Genomic DNA, 10,061 nt, shown 5'->3' on the forward strand with positions numbered 1-10,061 from the left:
AACACAGATTTGATCATTCTTCCAATGTTAAAATATCTGATTGCATGACCAATCATATTGACATGAGAAGAGCTAACAGAGAGAGAGAGAGAGAGAGAGCAGTAATCTGACCTTTCTCACTGACGCTCTCCATGTCCACGTCCTCACAGCTGGTGTACTCGGGCGTGGAGGCGCCCTCCTCCTCTGAGCTGCTGATAGACATCTGCCTCTTGTTGACGCCCCGTTTGCTCTTGTAGGGCCTGGGTGGGGGCGGCCGCAGCGACTCCGACTGGTCCGAGCTCTGGGAGTCCTTCCGCAGCAGGCTGTCCCCGGACTTCTCCCTCCTAGCCTTGTGCATCATGGCTGCCTGGGAATTGGGGTCCAGCTGGCTGGGGTGGGGTCCCTTAGGGGGGTCCCAGCCTGCTGGAGGAGGGGGTCCTTGGTGGGGGTGAGGAGCACCAGGATGGGGGCCCGTTCGTGGGCCACCACCGGATGGTTGAAGGGGTCCGTGGTTCTGGTTCTGTTTGAGGGGAGGGGGACCTCCCTGGGGTCCCTGCCCCATTCCGCCACCCCCACCACCCCCCACGGTCCTGTCCATGGAGTAGGCGCGGTGGTTCTCCAAGGATGCCTTGCGGTCCGGTTCTCCACCACCCCCACCGCCGCCCCTCCGGAGACGATTCTCAGGCACATCCCCCATGTTCCCTCCCCCTCCTCCCCCYCCCTCCAGCCCCACCTCATTGATGGCGTTGTTGCTGTGGCGCCGCTCGTGGCGCACCTTCGACACCTTGGCGTGCATGCGCATCTCCTGCTCCTCCTTCTGCGGCTTGACCGGGTAGCGCGCCAGGTTGGGGTCGCTGCGGTAACGCGTCTGGAACTCCTTCTCCTGGCGCCGCTTGCGTTCCAGCTCATCCTCCTCCGGGGGGCGTCTCCGGAGGTCGGGGCGATTTCCTTGGTCGCCACCGTCGGGGTAGTCATGGGAGCGGACCTTCTCCAGGTGCCGGCCGTCCCGCCAGTCTATGTCCCCAGGACCGCAGAACTCCTCCTGGGAGGCCACGGTCTGAAGCTTCCCTGGGGGTCCCCGGCCTCCTCTACCACGACCAGGACCACCGGGCTTACCGTTCTGCTCATGGAGGGACACAGGTCTTTTCCTGAAGAGAAGAGAAGGGTGACCATAATGGACACTGATATAACATTACACACTTGTTGTTTTGTTAACATAATACCATGTAGTAACATAACAAAAAAGCCTACTCAGATATACTGGACAAATTCTGGTCAGTATCAGTTATTACTGGTTGAATGAAAGAAATGATGATAAAGATGGAAATAATTCAAAATGGAGGAATATGTACAGAACTAAAATGAGATTCTATTTCCATGGGAAAATGTTCCTACTGTTGGTTAACCTGGGTATGGATCATCCAACAACAGTGTGGAATAGGGACAGCATTTTGAGTGACGCATTCAGGCCGGACCGAAATGGACTCACCCATTAGACGCAAAACAAAATATATTAATCATGGACCTTTCAAGAATAAAACATGTAACCCAGCTTCTGCTTTGGCTAAGCTTGGACAGAACTATTTTTTTGATCCAGTGGGGATTAAAAAATCAAGTGCTGCAACCCATATACCACAACACCGAAAATGGGTCACTCCCAACATCAGAGGATTTGAGTTCCTGTCAAACGAGGAGAAAATATGACCAAAGTATGTCCAGTGTTGAATGAGACAAATGAGGCTATGTGTGTACACTGACGGTGTCAACAAGACCCTATTAGACAAAACAGATGCTGCATTAGCCTAATTCATCCAATCACAACAAAGTCAAATATACTAAAGAGGACTAACCTGTACACGACTCAACTGTACCACAATAAAAATAGACCCAATATAAAAACTAGCATATCATCTAAAAGAGGCCCAGATCAAGATACTTAATACCTAGACTCTGATACAGTCCCAAAATGTTTTGCATGTCAGCAATCAAGTTTTCAAGATAGAGGACTTTCAAAAATCTAATTGTAACTTGCCACATCATCATGATGACGCAAAACGCATCTTATGAAGTAAAAAAAAAATTACCAAAACAGGTCCCTAGATAACCAATACAGTGACGTAAACTCTGGTTTGAGCCTCTACAGCCAGAGAGGTGAAAGCAGGGATTGTGAGAGGACAGGTGAAAGTGTTTTAGGGATTAGAGCGTTTGTGTCGACGATGTCCTACTTGTCTCGTGGTGGTTCGCTCCGAGCGCGTGACGCCGGCATGGTGTCCAACGCTCCCTTGGCCGGTACCGTTGGCGGCTGATGCGTTCCGTCGGGCGCCGCCCCTGCGTTACCGCTGGAAGAGGGCGGGGCCTGGGACCTGGAGCGGAGTAGGTTCCTGTCCCCCCGTTGGGTGTCACCCCCCGTGGGCGGGGCGTTCAGGCCGCCATCCAGGCTCATCTGCCTCGCCCCCGGCCCCGAAAACCATTCTCCCGATTTGGTGAGGATCTCCTGTTGCTTACGGCACAGGTTGCATACCCACATTACCTACAGGGGTGAAGGAGGAGAGGAGGAGGTTTAGCTATTACATTACGTGTACAGTATGCAGTAGTAGCCTATATCTACAGAAGAGAAACAAGCATGGTCAAACTTCCATTTTCTGATTCCTATTTCTTAATTGGAAAAAGCAAACCCTGAATTTGACTGAATTGAAATGTAATTGACCCTAACATTTCCTTAGGACAGGAATGATAATATATGGCAATACTCAATACCTATAGTCATCTTATTCTATTTCTATGAGGTTAGCTCAGAAGACTCGTGGGGGTTGCCAGATGTTGTCATATATCCAGTTGCAGTCCACTTTTTTAAGGAACTTCCATCTCTAGTCCATGCTGCAAAAACAGATTAGTCGTGAGGCCAGAGAAATGTTAGCTTAGCTTGGAGATATTTTAGCTTGGAGTATGGTGATTTAGCTTGGGAGGTATTTTAGCTTGAGGTATTTTAGCTTGGAGTATATTAGCTTTGGGAATTCGACAGGACCCACACAGGTCATGTTTACAGGGCCAAGAAGGGGCAGGACTGGTGACAATCTATAAACAGGGACCACCAGTGTCACGTTCCTGAACCTTATTTCCTGTTGTTTAGCTTTGTTAGTTGGTCCAGGACCGTTGAGCTGGGTGGGCCAGTCTAGTTAATTTGTTTCTATGTTAAGTTCAGGTGTTATTTAGCCTTATATGGTTCTCAATCAGGGGCAGGTGTTTGACGTTCCTCTGATGAGAACCCATATTAAGGGTAGGCTGTTTCCACCACCGTTTTGTTGTGGGTTGATTGTTTTCCGTGTCAGTGTTTGTACCACACGGGACTGGTTTTCGTTTGTTAGTCTGTACCTGTTTCTTGCTTCGTCGGTATTATGTAAGTTCTCATGTTCAGGTCGGTCTACGTCGTTTGTATATTTGATTAATTTATCAAGTGTGTTTTCGTTTCGTCTTGTTTTCAATAAAATCCTTCATTATGTATTCCACCCAAAAGCTCGTTTTTGGTCGCATCCCTGCTCCTCTCAGACGAGAGAGGAGAACAATCGTTACACACAAAAGAGGATTCGCAGTAAGGACACAAGCAAAGATTTAGTCACAGCGTGATGTTCTTTCTCATGTTTTATTTTAGTCCTCTTGACTTCTTGATTGAGTATTGGTATAAGCTCATCTGTCAGACAGGGATCAAGGTTCCCTTTAAAATACCCCTTAGTACCTCCTCCCCTCCCACACTCCCCCCACACTCCCCATCCTCCCCACGCTCCCCCCTCCCCCCTACGCTTCCCCCTCCTCCCCACACGCCCCCTCCCCACGGCTCCCCCCTCCTTCCCCCAGCCTCCACTCTCTTTAACCTCTTCCTCCCTTCTCCTACAGGTTGCTGCAGATTAAAAATTAAAAGCCACATGGTTGCAGATATGGCGGGAGACAGAGTGCACCATTTCACTATGTTCATTTTCGATGAAGAACTGGGCCTAGCCTGTAGCCTGGTATCCCAACATACACTGAGTATACAAAACTCTTTCCATGACATAGACTGACCAGGTGAATCCAGGTGAAGGCTATGATCCCTTATTGATGTCACTTGCTAAATCCACTTTAATCAGTGTAGATGAAGGGGATGAGGCAGGTTAAAGAAGGATTTTTAAGCCTTGAGACAATTGAGACATGGATTGTGTATGTGTGCCATTCAGAGGGTGAATGGGCAAGACAAAATATTGAAGTGCCTTTGAACGGGGTATGGTAGTAGGTGCCAGGCGCACCTGTTTGTGTCAAGAACTGCAACACGCTAAACAGTTTGAGGCTGTTAGGATGCAACTCAATATTAGGAAGGTGTTCTTAATGTTTTATACACTCATTGTAGGTTACAATGCGCTCTGTGAAATATCACAGCATTTTACTTACACATTGACACAAGGAAACAGCCCAAAAAATTTCACAAATGTGTAATAATACTGTTACCACGAGAGAAAATTCAACATATTCTACAAGGCTACAAATGTATTAAAGGTGATCCAATATGAACGCAGTATCTAGTTAAACAGAGTAGGCTTGATATGGATGGGATGTCGTTACCATGGAGAGCCTGTTGCCTATGGCGGACAAGGCTGTTAATCCCCCACAGCGGATGATGGCACAGAATATTAACTGGCCAGCAAGGAAAGTCAGCTACAATATCCACCATCCACCAAAAGCTATTTATCGTTCCACAACAGGTACCAGAAGAACATTCCTAATTCAATAACTGGTATAGGCCCTGAAGAAAAGACATAAGTGAAAGCTAGGAAATTGACAACTATCTGAACTTAACACTGTGGAAGACCATGATTTGAGAGGACATGTCACAGATATACAGCTACATCTACTGATTACTGTTCACAATAGTATAAAATAATACTTTTTCATTATTGAACTAGGCAAGTCAGTTAAGAACAAATTCTTATTTTCAATGACGGCCTAGGAACAGTGGGTTAACTGCCTTGTTCTGGGGCTGAACGGCAGATTTTTACATTCTCAGCTCGGGGATTCGATCTTGCAACCTTTCGGTTACAAGTCCAACGCTCTACCCACTCGGCTACCTGCCACCCCAATAATAATATATATATAAAAATGGTCTACTGTTGATAGAAATCATTGGTCAACTCAAGTCAGCTAATTGACAACCCCAAATGGAACAGCATCAAAGAAAGGTTCCGTACTCACATGTAGCCATGGCTACTGAAAATCGCCTCCCTCCCAACGCAGAGAAAAACAGATMTATCTCTTCTCGAGTGTATAATCCCACGGTCTAGAACGATGGTACAAATCCAAAATGGCGGGAAATTGTTGTTTAGAAGTCTTTGTTTGCATCCCAAAACACAACCTTCTGTGAAACCTGCTCTTTGATGGAGGGTTGGTCGAATGGACAGTTAGTTCAGCAGTCAGCTTGCAGTTAGCTTTTTAGCGAACCGGCGCGCATCGTGCGTACAGTACCCTGATTGAATCCTCTGTTTGGCTCCAGGCCACACTAATCTAAAGTAAATCAGCTGTGTGCAGCTGTGGCCCACAGCTGTCGAGCTGGACACACACACACACATGCAGTTGTTCTAATACGCACATACACATCTGTACAGTACATACAATCTCTCCCTCTTTCACTCTCTCTCTCTTTCTCTCTCTCTCTCTTTCTCTCTCTCACTCTCTCACTCTCTCACACACACATACTCTCTCTCTCTCTCCCTCTCTCTCTCTCTCTCTCTCTCTCCTTCTCTCTCGCTCTCTCTCTCTCTCACACTACACTCTCTCTCTGTTCTCAGGCAGGTTAGATTAGAGTAGACCGCGCTAATCCTTCAGCTCCTCCCATATTCAGCATCATCATCTTCAGGACAATACCCCAGCCGTTTCAGTAGCAGCCGTGCGCAAGCCGGTAGCTATGCTACCGCTAAACCATACCCTTATACTACCTCCCCTTAATTATTCAGCCGTTTGGGATTTTCATTATCATTATCAATCATTCAGAAGTGAATTCTGGGAAATCTCTTTTATCAGCCGGAATGTAAAAGTAATATTAGGTAGCTATAGTGACAGTATTAAGGCCATCATTTCAAATACCATCTAGGGATGCGGTCAATATTTGCATGTGTCTCAAAGAGGACGGTAAGACATGTATAACATTTTAGAATCTATAGCAAAGAACTGACGAAGGAAAAGGTCCAGTTTAACTTCACACTAATAGGGAGATTTTTTTCTCATGGCTGAGGAAGACGAAATAAATTAATCGATGGTTAATCCTTGAATGAGATCGTATTCAAGCAGCACGCAAAACAGGAAATACGGTCCACACCACACACACGCACGCCGCACGCACGCACGCACACACACACACGCACGCGCACACACACACACACACACACACACACACACACAACACACACACACACACACACACACACACACACACACACACACACACACACACACACACACAGCACACACTGACACATGGCGCTCCACAGGACGCAGTGCGATGAACTGGAGGTGACACCACTGTGGGCTGCTTCTTGAGCGAGCCGTCTGATTGGCTGCCATCACACACTAACCATGCTTAAGCAGCACATATTACATGTGTCACACAATAGGGTTCCTAACACAGACCAAAATAGGATTTTGAATGGAAATCAACTGTTTTGTCTCCACAACGACAGTAAAAATGAATGTGTGTGTGTGTTGAGTATGAGCAATGCCATTTCTAATGTGTTACTGCACCAATCTCACCCTGCCTAACAGAATGCAGGTCACCATGGTAACCAAGTCATTGAGTACAGAGAGAGAGAGAGAGAGACAGAGAGACAGAGAGAGATTGTACTAACAATGCCAAGACTGGGAACAGCAAGTTAGTGTGGAGCTAAAAGAACTGTGTGGCCTCCTATGAGCTCTCTGTGACATCATAATAGATCATCATCCTCAAACAAACTTAAGACCCTCATACAAGATGAACCTAAATCACAACACATATCTACCCAGTCACGCCTGGATTAGTCATAAAAGGACACGACAACAAATGACAGGTCTTAAGTCGTGTTTATGACAGTTTTAAACCATGTCAGCGGCAGGTACTGTCAAAAAAGTTTGACTGTAAAAAAACACAAACCGCAAAAGCCAAAATACAACATTTAACCCAACGTTACAACAACCTCAATCCCACACATCCTGCGTTGCCTAACAACCCATCACCTTCCTCGTACCGTTAACCCGCCTGACGCAGCAGACCGACTTGACAAAACACACACACACACTGTCCACCCTAAAGGTATCTAAAAGTAAATAAAATGTAGTTAATTTAATGTATCTCTTTTTCTAAAGCCACACCTCCGTCAGTGTTTTACATGGTCTCAAACCTACGCAGAGGAGAGAATAGCACATACACAATATCAACATGTAGGCCACTTAAACCTGGGTCTATTCTGTGTGGGAGAGAAACACGCACACGCGCACTCTCACACACACACACACACACACAGAATAATTGTGAGCAGGCCCTACGTTCCTGGAGTTGTGTGACGGATATGTGCAGTGGTGTTGTGTTGTGTGTGTGTGTGTGTGTGTGTGTGTGTGTGTGTGTGTGTGTGTTTGTGTGTGTGGTGTGTGTGTGTGCGTGCGTGGGGCGTGCGTGCGTGCGTAGCGTGCGTGCTGTGCGTGCGATTGCGTGCGTGCGTTGCGTGCGTGCGTGTGTGTGGTCTGTTATCGTGAGTATGAGCAATTGCATTTTAAAGGTCAACTGCACTCAATCTCACCCTGCTAACAAATACAGGTCCATGGTTAACCAAATCATTGAGTACAGAGCGCCATGTTCAGCTGGATGGCACTTGGCAAAAGTTTGAAAAGACTAACAGCAAAAAACTAAATATACGTTTACCCCAAGTTTAGAACAACTCAAATCCCACACAACCTGCGTTGCTTACAAACCACCACCTTCCTCGTACCAGCACCACCTGACGAGGAGCAGACCCGACTTGACGAATGGCGACATCTGACAGCCCGTCATTTAACTCAACAGGTCTCTTCTTACCCCAACCCTCATCATCTTTCCTCATCTCAGTAGCGCTCTAATGCATCCGTGTCTGTTGCCAAACAGGGGAGGTGGGGATAAGCGACTAGTAAGCACTTACTGGGGCACGGGCGGCGGGGCAATAGCTGTGGAATTCTGTTAAACTCGTCGCCTTTTTCCTTAACTGGGTGGAATAGATGGAGGCCCGGGGTGGTTGGAATGGATGAGGAAAGTGTTTCAGTGAGCAGCGATGTCAATAACTTGCGCCTCCACGAGATTGACATCAATGGGGCGGGCCCAGCAGTGCCTGGCAGAAAAATATACCATTCCCGTCCAGAGGAATGCGTTAAATTCTTCCAAGCGACGAGGTACAGCACAGACTAAAAAGGCTGACCCACAACACCAAAGATAATGCTTCTCCATTATAGATCGGTAAATAAGGCCTGTAGATTCACCTAGGATGGTCTTTGTGCTTCACTTTTGGAAAAAAAGCACAGAGGTCCCGTAAATCTATCAAATACTCTCTAGTTAGTACAGTTCAGTGTAGACTTGCATGCATTCTACCCTATAGAAGCCAATACTGCTAAGAACACAACAGAAACCCTTCTAGTATTATTAGCCCAAGGTGTTTGTATAGGCCTTTCTGTAACTCCAAACTGATCCTGGAACTGCTCACTAATACAGTTACTGTTACCGCTATTGTTATTTTATCAAAGGCATTACAGTAATGTTTTATGGCAGARCGCTGGGTTAGTCATCCAATGCTGAGAAACCTGACAGAGATTATGAAGTGCATTCCCTTCCTGTAAAAAGTGCAGTGTCAGCTCGATGCAGTGTGGGAGTGGGAGAGTTGGTGTGTGTGTGTATGTGTGTGTCCGGTGTGAGTGCGTGTGTCTGTGCGTGCGTCTGGTTTGTCCAAGCAGTAAAGAGGTGTTTGCATATTTGTGTCTGGCTACATTAGTGTGTGTATGTGAGTCTCCACTACAGGACGAGGAGACAGATTGGCTCTGATTCGCTCATTCCCTCTCGATCTCTCTCTTTCTCTCGCAGCCATCTGGAGATGACATTAAACACACATAAACAAACACTCTGCAATTAATACACCAAGACAAGTAAAAGCAACTAAACTCGCGGGGACTAATTCGTTTCTTGTCTGTGAAGAATATAACATGATAAATTGTTTTATTTGTGTAAATCGTACATTTAAACTGTGATTGTATCGTAAAATGATGAAATAAATGTCATTTGACCCTTATTTACACTATAAAATATACGTTATTCAAAGATTCATGTTCCTTGAGGCGTCAACTGAAGAGATTGTGGTGGTTAACCAAACAGTGTCTCTGAGAATGAGTCAACATAGACAACCCATACACTGCAGTTAATTAACACAGAAATAATAAAACAGACACACACACACATAGACACGCACACATAGACACACACACATAGACACACACACGTAGACACACACACAAAGGGACGAACCCAGGGGCTTTGATTTAAATGCTTGGCATGTACTGTAACAGTGACCGTGTAAGTCTGTTAACTGGGCTAAGATGTGGAAGACTTCATATTTGAACGTAGACAACACTGACAGATGCTGACAGGGAGAGGCGAGGGGCTATGAGGGACTAGGAATGGGGTCCTAGCCTACACCCTCCACCCCTGACCCCAGTCCACTGTCTTAAACAGCCGCAGGGTCCAATCCAAAGACTTGCATTCTTCCCCTCTGCCCCTGTCGACTTCCCCTCAGATCCGAATCTGAAAAGATAGGACGCTTGTGAGCAAAACTGTGCTTTAWAAGCTCCAATCSAGCAAAAMGATTTTTGGTTGTTTTCTCCTTACTTYGAGTGGACAAGTACAGAGGGGAAGGTGGCAAGTGTACAAATTGGAACCCAGCCWCGGCCTCCCCTCCKGTCTCCCTGTGGCAGGGGCTGGTCTGTATGCTCATCACAGACAGGCAGGTAAAGCATGCACGGGCATAAGTGTGCACATTCCCTCTGCAGTCACAACACAGGTCTTATAGTAAGATAAGGTG

General features: G+C 46.6%; 1 protein-coding gene across 1 annotated transcript in view; it reads right to left on the reverse strand.

Annotated features, from left to right (window-relative positions):
- The window catches only part of LOC112076870 (regulating synaptic membrane exocytosis protein 1), a gene marked incomplete at its 3' end in the record, with an annotated part of 42,620 nt that overhangs the window by 11,718 nt on the left and 20,841 nt on the right, over positions 1 to 10,061 (reverse strand). Inside the window, exons 3-4 of the mRNA XM_070441485.1 lie at positions 2,205 to 2,509; positions 112 to 1,127 (exon numbers count right to left, since the gene is read on the reverse strand). Coding sequence (XP_070297586.1) covers positions 112 to 1,127; positions 2,205 to 2,509 — 1,321 coding nt within the window. The remainder of the gene's footprint in view (positions 1 to 111; positions 1,128 to 2,204; positions 2,510 to 10,061) is intronic.

The sequence above is a fragment of the Salvelinus sp. IW2-2015 genome, unplaced genomic scaffold (genome assembly GCF_002910315.2).
Source record: "Salvelinus sp. IW2-2015 unplaced genomic scaffold, ASM291031v2 Un_scaffold4098, whole genome shotgun sequence".
NCBI classification, from domain to species: domain Eukaryota; kingdom Metazoa; phylum Chordata; class Actinopteri; order Salmoniformes; family Salmonidae; genus Salvelinus; species Salvelinus sp. IW2-2015.